General features: G+C 34.7%; 1 protein-coding gene across 1 annotated transcript; it reads right to left on the bottom strand.

Moving 5' to 3' along the window:
* Positions 1-2,038: 2,038 nt before the first annotated feature.
* LOC129880831 (thiamine pathway transporter THI73-like) lies at positions 2,039-7,525 on the bottom strand. The gene is made up of 3 exons (XM_055955049.1): positions 7,202-7,525; positions 3,623-4,374; positions 2,039-2,533 (listed from the first exon to the last, which is right to left on the bottom strand). Exons 1-3 carry the CDS (start codon positions 7,508-7,510, stop codon positions 2,146-2,148), a joined length of 1,449 nt encoding a protein of 482 aa, XP_055811024.1. The 5' UTR covers positions 7,511-7,525; the 3' UTR covers positions 2,039-2,145.
* Between the last annotated feature and the right edge of the window lie 7,577 nt (positions 7,526-15,102).

Raw genomic sequence — 15,102 nt, 5'->3', positions numbered from 1 at the left:
GATTTTTCAATTGATAATTTATATATTATTGATATTAAGTAAATTTTGTGAGTTCTAATTTTGAAAAGTTCTTTCCGGAAATGCAATTGCTACAAGGATTAGTAATATTATGTTAGAAGTAATATATAAATTTGGAAAATAATAAAGTTTTTTTTAAAAAAATCTTATTAAGTATATCAATTAAAATATTATATTTTTTTACTTGTACCAATTTTGATATGTGATTTGGATCCTTCATGTAACAAGTAGATGTATATGTGAGTCACTTTTATAATAATGACTATATTAACTCCAAAACGCAAAGATAAAAAGTATATCAGACCTTTTTTTCTACTTTTAATTATAAAATTAGTCTAAACTATCAATATCTTAGAAACATTATGTTAAGAAATTTTCGTGATTAAGATATGTTTGTTTATTTCTTCACCTTGTGATTTCTATTTTTTTACCACTAAATCAAAAATCAAAAAATATTTTTCATATCCTTCGAATTGTTCAAATTAATTTTAAATTTTATAAAAAAAAAATATTATAAATGTACTATTACTAAAAAATGATGCCCCAAAAAATAAGGGGCCTAAAGCCTTTGCTTTTATTGCTTTAATTGTTTCCCACTAAGGCCGGCACTCTGTGCGTAGAAATTGGTTAGTTTAAATATAATTCTGTAATTAGGTTTAGGTTAGGTATAACTCATCTTTTTTGGTCAATGACCTATTGGCCCTATACAAGAAAATAGCATCTCATGTCCTATCAAATCACCAAAATTTATAAATTTATAAATCCAAATTACATATTTTATGTCTCCATTTATGTGACAATATGAACAAATTTTATTCATAGAGAAAAAATTGACTAATCTTCAAAATTAAATTGAATTAGATAAATTAATATTTTTATTAAAATTTAGATATTTAAAAATTATATGAAAAATATTATAAAATGCATTTTTTTTCTTATGTCCATATGATAGAAAAATATATTTAAAAATATTAGTTAAAATTCACACAATTTAAATTTTAATAAATGAGAAATGTCATATAATTTGAGACGGATGAATAGATTTCAGTGTTGTATCCTTACATATCCAATAGCAAAAGTCTGTTTATCTTGCACAAGAAGTAAGGGTCACCAAAGAAGTTTTGTAGTTTTTGATAATATTAAATTTGGAAATAATGAAAATTGGTAAATGGGGTTGAAAATATGGGTAACTAAGTTGAAAATTGGTCGTATTATAGAAAAGTTATTTCGATAGATCTTCGATCAAGTAAAATATTTTAAAATAGGTTTGAAAACGAAATATAATAATGCATAAGTAAATAATGTAGAAAAGAATATTAACAATAAAAAATAATATGATAAACAAGGCAAAAAAAGCAACATGTAAAATAATAATTGAAGAATAAGATAATATATAGGAGAATAATAATGAAAATCCATTTAGATATATTCTAGAACAACAACATATCCATTGAAATCCTACATGTGGGGTCTAGGGAGGGTAGAATGTACGCAAACCTTACCACTACCTCATGAAAATAAAGTTGTTTTTGAAAGACCCTCGACTCAAAAGTGTCGGTCCCAATATATATATATATATATATATATATATATATATCATAATGACAAAAACAAAAAAAATGTAAATTTTACAAGAGAAGAACAATAACAATTGCAACATACTGTGATATTCAAAAGGCAATAACAACACAACTACGATAATTAATTTGGTCCATATAAAGAGGGAAAAAGTGTTTCCAAAAAGGAAGTCTATCCAAATTTTGAATGGACTAATAATATAGAAGTATTATGCAAATATAAACTCTCTTTTTTGTGTGGTTATATCAGAAATTTAATTAATTTAGATTTGTCTAGAGCAGTTTAAAATCTAAATAGAACAGCTGCAATTGTGATAAACAAGACGGTGTGTGTGGTAAAAATTTAACCGCACTCAATATTTACATTAAATTAATTAGATGTATGACATGTGTTTGTACATAAATTTATATGAATTGATGTAAACATCTAATGCGAGTAAGTATTTAGAGGAAAATAATATTATATAGATGTTAAAAAACCATTCCGAAGTTTTGCTTCTTACACAATAACTTAACTACTGAATATGCTGAAATTTCACAACTAATTTGCTTAAAGAAGTCTCTGCTCATCGTGTCTGAGTAAGGACTGTTGTTCTTCGTATGGGAAATTGCACGTTTCATCAATCAGTTGCAACCGGACACGATCCCTATCTCGTGGATATGTGAAATACAGGAAGGAATAGATGGAGCAACAAATGACCATTGGAATGCCTATTGCAGTGTACATTGCTTTGGCAAGTGAGGAAGCATTTTGTCTATCTGTTTCAATTTCCCCTGAGCTTGAAGATCCCTCAGGGATTGGCCTAAAACCGAAAACTAGTTGAGCTAAAGTACCAACCAGCAGAGGACCAAATGATGCTAACAAGGTCTCGAAACATTTATCCAGAGCATAAATGCTCGTTCGAGCTCTCTCAGGAACTATCTCAGCATATATTGGACTACAAACACGTCAAAATAGCAAAGTATCAACGACCATCTCTAAGATCAATGCAAAAAACATAAAAAGGCATTTTAATTTGCTTTTCTTCTCCACCATTTTGAGCTTTGTGAATGTACCTGACATAACAACAACAACATACATACATACATACATAGTGTAGTTCTACAAAGTGGAGCCTAGGGAGGATAGAGTTTTCGCAGACAATACCCCTACCTTAGAGGTAGAGAGACTGTTTTCGATAGACCTCGACTCTAGAAAAATAGTCCAAAACAGTCCAAAAAAAAAGAAGTAACAAAAGTACAAGAAACAACAGATAACAGAACATAAACTACAACAAAAAATACTATAATCAAAGTACTAGTAATCACCAGATAGTAATAGAAATCAAGGTACAAGAAACTACAGGAGCAATAATACAACTACTAATATGAATGTACCTAGCATGTGCTGCTTATAACATTTCAAGTGCATACATATGTCTATGTGTATATGCAAGAGGAAGGAGTGAATAAGGTGGTATAAAGAGAAAGAAGTACGCTGGAGTGGTCTCTTATTGATCTATACAAGGTATGAGTTTGGCTATAATTGGAGACAAACAGGGAAAACAAACTGGAAAAATCTGTTGAGTGGAGAATGTTTTCACAGACAATACCCCTACCTTATAGGTAGAGAGACTGTTTTCGATAGACCTCGACTCTAGAAAAATAGTCCAAAACAGTCCAGAAAAAGAAGTAACAGATAACAGAACAGAAACTACAACAAACAATACGATAACCGAGGTACTAGGAATCAGATAGTAATAAAAATCGAGGTACAAGAAACTACAGGAGCAATAATACAACTACTAATATGAATTTACCTAACATATGCTGCTTATAACATTTCAAGTGCATACATATGTCTGTGTATATGCAAGAGGAAGGAGTGAATAAGGTGGTATAAAGAGAAAGAAGTACGCTGGAGTGGTCTCTTATTGATCTATACAAGGTATGAGTTTGGCTATAATTGGAGACAAACAGGGAAAACAAACTGGAAAAATTTGTTAAGTGTTCGAAACAAATGATATATTGGTTGAGAGTAGATATACCTGTTTGTTGCTGGACCGCTCCATGATGCGCAAAATCCCAATATAAACAGGAATAAACCATGCAACAAAGCTGTTTTAGGATCATTAGGCAATAGCAGCAGCAGAATTGCAGCTAAGGGAATAGCTGAACCAGTGCTTATCTGAGAAAGCACGATCCTACCAGAATTAGGAAAGTGCTTGGCCCAGACATCCCCCATGAATCCTCCAAAAACCGCACCAAATGACAGAGAAACTACAAGCAAACTAGTGATGAGTGCTGTTGTCTTGTGGGAGAATCCAACAAGCTCCAACCACATAGTGGTAAAGGACAGTGATGTCCCAAGGAATGACCCGAAAACCCCTTGTGCAACAATTATCTTGAAGGAAGGTACTTTAATAACTGTTTTTGCTTCTTTTAGCAATTCTATCACTTGTTCTTGAAATGGTTTCGGGGGAGGCTGATCATTTGCATTGACATCTCTGTCAAGAAAGCGGGGATCTTTGGCGAAGAGATAAACTAAAAGACCAACAAGAACACTTATAATACCAACCAGGTGAAAGGAGATTCTCCATCCAGGGATTCCCATGAATGATGTTTCAGCAATTAGCACAGACATAGTCCCACCAATGATTGCACCAAGACTTCCTGTTAGTGCTAAACATCCAAAAGCAGTACCACGATTACTATCCTCAGTTGAATCAGCAACCAGAGATAGAATTGCTGGTGTGACAATTGCAAGTCCTATTCCATTCAATCCTCTAGAAATTGCTATCTGTAAAACGACATCATAAGGTGCTAAAACAAATCTTACAGCCCAAATTCAAGAAGATAACACTTTCATTCTTGTCATAGTTTAAGAGTAGGACAGCTTTGAGGGTAAAAAAAATGCAACAAATACAAAAACAACATAGCCAATGGAGTGTAATCCCACAAGTGGGATCTGGGGAGAGTGGTGTGTACGCAATCTTACCTCTACCTTGTGAAGGGAGAGATCTTATTTCCGATAGACCCCCGGTTCAAGTAAAGCATAATAAAGTCATGTAGGGAAAGGAAAATATGGTAACACAAACAACAACATATAATACTATAACCGAAGTAAAGATAAACAACATGTAATAATAAAATCAGACAACAAGATAGTATGTGAGTAATAATAACAACCCTAATAGGGGAGACTAGATATCACTCGGTTACCTACTAACCTTCTATCTAATCTCTAACCCCATATCTTTTTATCTAGGGTCATGTCCTCGGTAAGCTACAAGTGTGGCGTGTCATGTCTAATCACCTCTCCCTAATACTTTTTCGGCTTATCTCTACCTCTTCTTATACCCATGATCATCAACCTATGGCACCTCTTCTTTGGGGCGACTGTGCATCTTTTTTTTCATATGTACGAATTCTCTTAGTCTCGCCTCCCTCATCTTGTCCACCACAAGGACTACTCCCATCTTATCTCGAATAACTCCATTCCTGATCTTATCTATCCTACTATGCTCACACATCCATCTCAACATCCTCATTTCCCCTTTATATGAAATTACTTTAAAATGAAATGTATGTTTCTCCTTACTATATATGCTAAGGTGAAATCATTTTCATCATATATCCTATGAAGAGAGCAATGCTTGATCAGAAAAAACAACAAGAACTACCTTCTCAAGAAAAAAATAAAAACAAGAACTTCTTATATAAATTCAGAGATCAGTATATACTTTAGACCATTCCTCAATGATAAATAATATAACAAGTCCACACTTGAAATGCAACTTGGTAGCAACTATGTTCCTCCACTTCTATCTCAATCATCTATAGCAATCACAGAGTGCCCACGGCCATTCTAATTCCTTTTATTCTTTGGAATGTTTGGAAAACAAGGAATAATAAACTCTTCAGGCCCAATACACCTACTACTATATCCAAGACTATCCATACAATCTCCTTTCAAGCACTAGAGTATTACCATCTAGTGTACATACCCGCACATAACCCCCAAGACACACGATACCTGTTGCTTGGCAAAAACCTCCGGATGGCCATTTTAAGCTTAACAGAGATGGGTCTTTTGAACCAAATACAACTAATGGTGGCTCTGGAGGAGTAATAAGAAATCACCTATGGGAGTGGATAGCAGGTTTTGCATGTAATATAAAAGCTGACAGCACTATCCATGCTGAACTACTAGCCCTATTACATGGACTGAAACTAAGCTTTTAATGGTGGAAACTGACTCGCGGGTATTACTAAACACCTTTCATGGAAATAATTCTCTATACTCACACATTCTTACGATTGCAGGTCATTGCTCCAACAAATGGAAGAGCCAACACTGAAATATATCCCGAGGGAGACTAATCGGGTAGCTGATACTCTAGCAGGCTACGGGAGGAAATCAAAGGATCCTACAATGAGTAGAAACAAACTCTATGTTTTTGATGCATCTCCTTCCTTTGTTACACATGCTCTGGAAAGAGATACTAATGGAACTGTTTCATATAGAGCAGTTCCCTTCTGTATGAATGATCCTTAATTATAAATAAAATCCTTCCGTTTTTAAGAAGAAGAAAAAACTCAACAAAGATAACTACAGTAATATTCAAAAAGATAAATTCCTGAAGGCTAAGAATTCTTTTTCTTCCTAAAGGCTTGATTCTGAAGTCTTCTTGTCATTAGCTTCTACTAATAAACAAGAGACAATATTTAGCACAAGACAAATAACACAAAATCAAACTTTCTATAATCCAATTGATATCAAGTTATCACACACTCCACCCATAACCCTTAAGAAAACATAGGGTTACAACCTCTTGCATCAAACTTCTAAAGAAAGCAGAGTCCATTTCTTCAATTCCACAACTTCCTTTTTTTTTATAAAGGTGATGTCCAGGCCAGTTTCACGCACCTCGACTAAGAGCCTGTTTGGATTGACTTATAAGTTTTTTTGAGTGTTTGACTTACCATCTTGAAAGTCATTTTATGCTTAAAATAAGCCCAAAAAATTATTGGGTATAATTGGCTTAACTTATGTAAGGTAGCTTATAAGCTGAAAACACCTCATTAAGTTAAAAAAAAAAAAAAGTTGGGCTACCTGACTTATTTTTTTTTTAGCTTATAAAAAGCTTAAAATAAATTAAGCCAAATAGGCACAAATTTCACTAAATACCTCTCACCAACAATAGGTATCAGGATGTTCTGTCTACTGAGTCTATGATAGATGATTAGAAATAACTTAGTATATTTTCTCTATGCTTGAATTTGAACCTGAGACCTCATTTTGTTTTTCTCTTAAAACCCACTTCTTCAATTCAATACTATTAATTTATGTCCAAGGGCAGAGCTATAAGGGATAAAGGGTTCATCCGAACCCTCTTCCTCTGAAAATCACACTATATATACAAGTTCAATTTTTTTTTTGTACATATAAATAGATATTAGTGAAATTTCCGTATCCGCCACTACACAGATATACACAAATAAACCAAGAAAACCACAAAACAACACTAATTTCATGAAATGACATTTGGGGTTCAACACATTTCTCTATTTGGAAAACACACACACACACACAGTATCTATCTACAGAGGGATGAAGCAGATACCTCAGCAAAGGTAGAGGATATGGCAACAAGGAAAGTGGCAGCAGACCAAAGGAAAGCACCAAGAGCAATGACATTAGCTCGATTATGATGAGCAGCAAGAAATGCAGCAAGAGGGTAACAAATACATTGAATTAATGATCTATAGAGACTAAGTGAACCAAGACCAGCAGGATTAATGTTCAAATCCTTGCCAACTTCTCTGTAAACTCCAGGTAACACAGTTTCATCAGCCATTTCCATTACAGAAGCAAGATTTATCAATACAAGTGTTAATGTATCTGATCTCAAGTAGTTTTTGAGCTTCATCATGACCAACAAATTGCTACTACCACAACTTTTTCTTTTGTTTGTTTGAAAGACAACCTTAACATTTATAGATATTTCAACTGTGGCCAAACACACAAGACAACTAATGAATTTATCACGTTTTTTCAACTGAGGGGCTAATATTATTATTGCATCGATAGATTCAATTCAATTTTATTTATTGGTTTTTAATTTTTAAACACCCTATATTGATAATTAGCTCAATAAGATTTTTTTTATCGATTTACGATTTATCGATTTTTGATGTTTAACGGTTCAGTTTTCGATTTAACCCATAAGAAAATACTCATAAAATAATTATATGACATCTTTAATAATTTGATGACAAGACAATAATATAACTTTATAAAATACTCATAAAATAGAAACAATAGTAACTAACATGAAAAGAACTATACTAATACAACATAAATAAAAGAACTAGGACAAATATATATATATATATATATATATATATATATATATATATATATATATATATATATATATATATATATGTGTAGGGGTAAAGTATAGTAGTAAATTATTATTATTTTAATGAGTTATTCATTTATCTAGTAACTCAATATTAAAAATCAATATTAATTCAATAAAAAAAAATTAAAACTCATTAACCCAATCATAATAATCCAATAATATTTTTTTCAATTTGATTTATTGGTTAATTCAATTTTTAGGTTGGGGATGATCTAACTACAAGGGTTCTAACTATATATATTTAAAAAAAATCCACGTGAAGCTTCTTTTAATGGATCTTCCCAAGAAAATTCAATTTTAAAAAAATAAAAAAGACTTTTAAATTATGTGGTCTAAAGATATATTACCAAAATATTTTTTAATTTTATGATCATAAACATGTTGTAAAAAATTAAAATTCAAAAGTTAAAAAATAGATCAAACAAATTAAAACCGAAGAAATATTTATTAACTACTCGACACCTTCCACCATCCACCACGTACTACTCCTTCTGTTTTCCTCCAAAACATGCCGGAGAAAATGGTGTAAGGTTATTTAAGATACTTTACAATAAAAACATGAAATTTATAATATTTAAAAAAAATTAAATGTACAATCATCAATTACTAGACCACGTTGTAATCATTTACAATTTATTGAATATAAATTTGTAGAATGGTTCAATTTATATTAAATTCAAGATATATTAGTCCAAATAAATATTTTGGATTAATAAAATTGGGTCAATTATTTAAGCCTAATAAATGTGGATTTGATTAAAAAAACTAAATCCATTGATTTGGGCTATAAAGATGACTCCACTTTGTTAAGCCCAATATCATCTCATCCTAGAGGCCCATTTTTATGCCACATATCAAGGTTATGTGGCAATCCAAGTTAAATTAAATAAGCCACTAGAATTATGCCATGTGCCAAAGTTAGGTGGCAATCCAAGTCAAATTAAATAAGCCACTAGAATCATGCCATGTGCCAAAGTTAGGTGGCAATCCAAGTCAAATTAAATAAGCCACTAAAATCATGCCACGTGTCAAAGTTAGGTGACAATCCAGGTTAAATTAAATAAACCACTAAAATCATGTCACATGTCAAAGTTATGTGGCAATCTAAGTCAAATTAAATGAGCCACTAGAATAATGTCACGTGTCTATGTGACATGTTCTGACCAATCAAATTAAAACTGTTCAACAAAGAAATCTGATTGGTCAGTTCAAATCAACCAATCAAATCACACCCTCATACCACTCCCTACAACTATAAATAGGGGTCCTCATTATTCTGAAAGGGGGGGGGGGGGTTGGAAGAACAAGAAGCAAGAAGAGAGCTCGTGGATTAAAGGCCGCAAATTCTCTACAAAGCTACAAAGTTCAAGCAATCAAATTCAAGATCAAGAACGAAGACAAATATCAAAAAGTTCGAGATCAAGTTACTTGTTCATATTTATTGTTCGTCATAACCATACAAGTGTTCGTGATGAATAATTCAAATCCAAATTTGAAGACGAAGATTCAAGATCAAGCTATTCAAGCCCTTGACTCTAAATCAAATTCAAATTCAAGTTCAACGTGTTTCATATTATTTGAAGAATCAAAAGATTATTATAGAGATTGTAACCGCATTACATTTTGAAATCAAATATTATACTTTGTTACTCCAATTTTCCGATCTTGATTATTTATTTTTCTCGGCTCGAAAATTTGTTGTTTACAAATTTTGGCACGCCCAGTGGGACTATCTCTACCTTGAATCTCTTCACATCGATCATCAAACTTCAAGAACACTTAAATGACATCTAAGAAGTTTGACTCCAGGACTATTATTGCTAAGGCTACTGATTCCAAGTTTTCCTCTGAGGTGGAGAACATACTGGATGCTACTATGGGAAGTTTGGGACCCATCACTAGGAACAGAGCAAACTTGCTAGGACAACAAACACTTCAAGTGCTGTCCGCATCAGTTCCTATTTTTGATCTTCCATCTTCAAAGGGGGCAAGATTCTTTCCGAATGAATTGGAAGAAGGAGCGAATATAGCTGATATTGTTGAAAAGACGTTGGCTCAACTTAGTCCTTTTAACACGAGGAATTGCACTATTCAAGATGAAGATGATGTCTTGATCACTAAATCTGCCTCAGTCACTCCACGTAACTTGTTTCAAATAGATTTCAGTTTGAGGGAAAATCCATGCTTTGCTCCATCATCCATAACGGCCATCCAAGCGATGATGACTAACACCTCAACTGTTGAAGAACAACTGGCGAGTTTGACGAAGGCAATTGAAGGTCTAACAAAATATGTGCAAGATCAGGATAATCGAATTGTCAAGTTGACGGACAGAGTTGAGAATGTTATGGAGGGGGACTCAAGTCATGCACCTGGAAAAACGTCCAATGATATAAGAAAAGGGAGATTCAGTTACAAAGCAAATAAATATGGGTGATGAGCTGCAAGTATCTGCTGAAGGAGGAATTCCCATTCATCAACTGAAGGACTTTATTATGGGAACTATCAAAGATAAGTATGACGTGTCTTCAAAGTCATCATTCACATATGCAAAGCCATACACTTCAAGAATCGATGTTTTGAAGATGCCTGCAGGTTATCAACCTCCAAAATTTCAACAATTTGATGGAAAGGGAAATCCAAAACAACACATTGCCCATTTTGTTGAAACCTGCAATAACGCTGGAACATATGGAGATTATCTGGTGAAACAATTTGTGCGCTCCTTACAAGGAAATGCTTTTGACTGGTATACGGATCTCGAGGCAGGCTCTATTGATAGTTGGGAACAACTTGAGCATGAATTTCTTAATCGCTTCTATAGCACAAGGCGTACTGTGAGCATGGTTGAACTCACAAATACACGTCAATGGGAAGATGAACCCGTCATTGAGTTCATCAACAGATGGAGAAATGCAAGCCTCAATTGTAAGGATAGGCTTAGTAAACTTCCGAAATAGAAATGTGTATTCAAGGAATGCGTTGGGGACTTCGTTATATCCTACAGGGTATTAAACCCAAACCATTTGAAGGACTAGCCACACGTGCTCATGATATGGAGTTGAGCATGTCTGCAAGCGGGATTGAAGGACCAATTATTTATGGGCCTCGCAAGAGAAAAGACAAAATGGAGGTAGAAAAAGGGGGAAAATCGGCACCTAAGTTTGGAAATAAGGAGTCGATGAGTGTTAATGCCGTACCTTTAAAAGTGGCTATAAATCTAAGCAAGAATCAAAGGGTGAAGACCACAACTTTTCAGAATAACGCTGGTAGAAAACTGACTTTGAAGGACATGCAGGCAAAAGAGTATCCTTTCTTGGACTCAGATGTTCCAGCAATTTTCGAAGAGCTTCTGGCGTTAAAACTCTTTGAGCTACCTGAAATGAAGCGTCCAGATGAGGCTGGGAGGACTAATGATCCAAATTACTGCAAATATCACCGTTTGATGGGCCATCCTATTGAAAAGTGTTTTATCTTTAAGGAAAAGATTATGGACTTGGCCCGTGAAGGAAATATATTGCTTGAAGATGAGAAGGAGAGTTCAAATCAAGTCTCTGTCACTTTTGGTTCACTTGACCCCATAGTTCTTTGCAACTTTGTCGAAATACATGATAGTGGTGATGACCTAGCCACATCACCATCAAAGATGATTAAATTTGATGACTTCAAACCAATAAATGTTAACGTATCATCGCTTGTTCCTTTGATGAATAAAGTAATATGGGAAGATAAATCTCTAGAGGAAAACCAATCTTGCGGTGCTAATACTGATGATGAAAGATGGATTTTAGTGACACGACGAAGACGTCGTAAAATGAGCTTGCAAAGAGAACCAAATAAGCAAGTGACTAGAGCGAAGATAAGAACAAAGTGGTGGCATCCACCTACCCCTAAAACTCAAAGGGTAAAGAAGAATGTGAAGAAGTCAAGAGTCGAGGGAAATTACTATCAAAAGCAACGTCCTCCGGTAACATTAGAGGAATTCTTGCCGAGTTGGTTTCGTGTAAAGATTTCTCATCGTGATACCAAAGCCTCGTGTTGTAACATTGATAGAGAAGAGACGATGGTAGAAATCTCATTACCATCATTACCTCCATCACATGAAGTCCCTATAAAGCCTCACTCTGAAGAAGTGGACACTTGTGATGCGAAGTTTACATTCACTAATGATGATCTTTTATTGGGTGAAGTGTTGCATAATCGTCCTTTATATATGGTAGGTTTTGTGCGTGGACATAAATTAAATAGGATCATGGTGGATGATGGATCTGGTGTCAATATTCTCCCTATTCGTACTGTGAAAGAACTTGGAATACCGATAAATGAACTGTCTGAAAGTCGTCTGATGATTCAAGGTTTTAACCAAGGAGGGCAGAGAGCCATTGGTGCTGTCAAATTAGATATAACGATGGGGGATATGCGTTCGAGTGCATGGATGCATATTATTGACTCAAAGACCTCGTATAACATCTTGTTAGGAAGACCATGGATACATGAGAACAAAGTAGTACCGTCCACCTACCATCAATGTTTCAAATACTTTGAAGATGGGGTTCAAAAGAAGATAGTTGCTGATGATGAATCTTTCACCGAGATGGAGGCGCACTTTGCTGATGCAAAATTCTACTTAAAGAATCATGTTTCAAAAGAAGTTAAAGTTGATAACGTGATACCTGCTGATATCACGAAAAGGGTATGATGTCAAGCAATTGCGCGAAGGCCTGGGTTACAAACAACCGTCACCAATCTGAATCTCTATAAAAAGGATGAGCATCAACTACATTACCCCTGTAGAAGAATCGATGATGTTCAACAAAAAGCCCTCTGTGTTTGATCGACTTAGTGGCATGACTCTTAACGTTTCTGCATCTGATCGACTAATAGAATCAACTCAAAAAATTTCAGTATTTGATTGATTGGGACCAATGAAGAAGAAATACAAGCGCCAAGGAGATTATAGAACAATGGAAGAACGGGTATATGCTCGGGAGCATAATTCACCCAAGAATTGGCCCAGTTTGATCCTTTCTAGAATGAGGCGAGAAACAAAACTTGTAGTTTCATGTGGAGATGTTCTGAGAGCAAAAACTCATACCATAGTTCACACTAGGGAGCGAAATGAAGATGAAGAAAGTGTGGGATCATCAAATCACATCACAATTTGTGACGAAGAAAGTACTCCACTATATGCAAAAATTGATGACGGGTTTGTTGATATTCATGCATGTCATCACATATCTTTTAATGATGGTGATCCTCAAAAAGATGAGGATGCTGAAGATGCGCCACCTGAACTCAAGAAAGGGATAAAAAATACTGTTGATGCATTGAAGGAAGTAAATCTTGGAGTTGATGATGATATAAGGCCTACATATGTGAGTGCTTCACTGGATGGCGATGAAGAGAAGAAATATATTGAGCTGCTTATGGAATTTAGGGATGTATTTGCTTGGAGTTACAAAGAGATGCCAGGGTTAGACACTAAAGTTGCAGTTCATCGTCTTGCTGTAAAACGAGGTACTCATCTTGTTAAACAAGCACAACGTTGCTTTAGACCTGAATTGGTTCCTTTGATCGAAACTGAAGTTAACAAGCTCATTGAAGCAGGTTTTATTCGTGAAGTCAAATATCCTACATGGATTTCAAGCATTGTACCTGTAAGAAAGAAGAATGGCCAAATACGAGTTTGTGTTGTCTTTAGAGATCTTAATAATGCATGCCCTAAGGATGAATTTCCTCTTCCAATCCATGAGCTTATGATTGATGCTACAACTGGATACGAGGCAATGTCCTTCATGGATGGTTCATCTGGATACAATCAAATTCGCATGGCACCAAAGGATGAAGAACTTACTGCATTTCGCTCTCCTAAAAGTATATATTGCTACAAAGTGATGTCTTTTGGTTTAAAAAATACTGGAGCCACTTATCAACGAGCCATGCAGAATATTTTTGATGACATGCTTCATAAAAATGTTGAGTGTTATGTCGATGACTTAGTAGTAAAATCAAAGAAGAGTGATGACCACTTGAAAGATCTGAGAATGGTGTTTGAACGGCTTCGAAGATACCAACTCAAAATGAATCCTTTAAAATGTGCCTTTGGAGTTACTTCGGGAAAGTTTCTCGGTTTTATTGTTCGATATCGAGGAATTGAGATTGATCAAGATAAGATAAATGCTATTTTGAAGATGCCTGAGCCAAAAAATATTCATGAGTTGAAAAGCTTACAAGGAAAATTAGCATATCTTAGGAGGTTTATCTCAAATCTGGCTGGGAGATGTCAACCATTCAGTCGCCTTATGAAGAAAGATGTTCCTTTTGAATGGGACCAAGCTTGTACCAATGCTTTTGAGAACATAAAGTCTTATCTAATGAAACCTCCAGTACTTGTAGCTCCTATACCTGGAAAATCATTGATTTTATACATTGCAGCACAAGAAAGGTCAGTAGGAGCACTTCTCGCACAAGAAAATGATGAAGGGAAAGAAAATGCCCTATATTACTTGAGTAGGATGATGACACAAAATGAGATCAAGTATTCACCTATTGAGAAGTTATGTCTGACACTCATGTTCTCAATTCAGAAGATGAAGCATTACTTCCAGGCTCATATTATACAACTTGTCTTTAAAGCGAATCCTATTAAGTTTGTCATGTCCAAGCCTGTCTTAAGTGATAGGCTAGCAAGGTGGTACCTCCAGTTTCAACAATTTGAGATTGTGTATATATCTCAAAAGGCAGTGAAAGGACAAGTGCTAGCAGATTTCTTGGCCAATCATCCAATTCCGAATGATTGGGAGTTATCTGATGAATTACCTGATGAAGACGCAATGCTAGTAGAAATTCAGCCACTTTGGAAGATGTATTTTGATGGTGCTGCACATCGTGAAGGAGCCGGTGCTGGAGTGGTATTTGTCACTTCCCATGGAGAAGTTTTGCCATACTCCTTCACTCTAACACAAAACTGCTCCAATAATGTTGCTGAATATCAAGCACTCTTACTTGGGCTTGAGATGGCCATTGATATGAAACAATTGCAACTACAAGTTTTTGGGGATTCTAAGTTGGTGATCAATCAAGTCTTGGGTAATTAT

Source organism: Solanum dulcamara, chromosome 2 (genome assembly GCF_947179165.1).
Source record: "Solanum dulcamara chromosome 2, daSolDulc1.2, whole genome shotgun sequence".
In the NCBI taxonomy this organism is placed as follows: domain Eukaryota; kingdom Viridiplantae; phylum Streptophyta; class Magnoliopsida; order Solanales; family Solanaceae; genus Solanum; species Solanum dulcamara.
The sequence above is the reverse complement of the archived record's forward strand: the minus strand, read 5'-3'. Positions and strand labels throughout refer to the sequence as shown.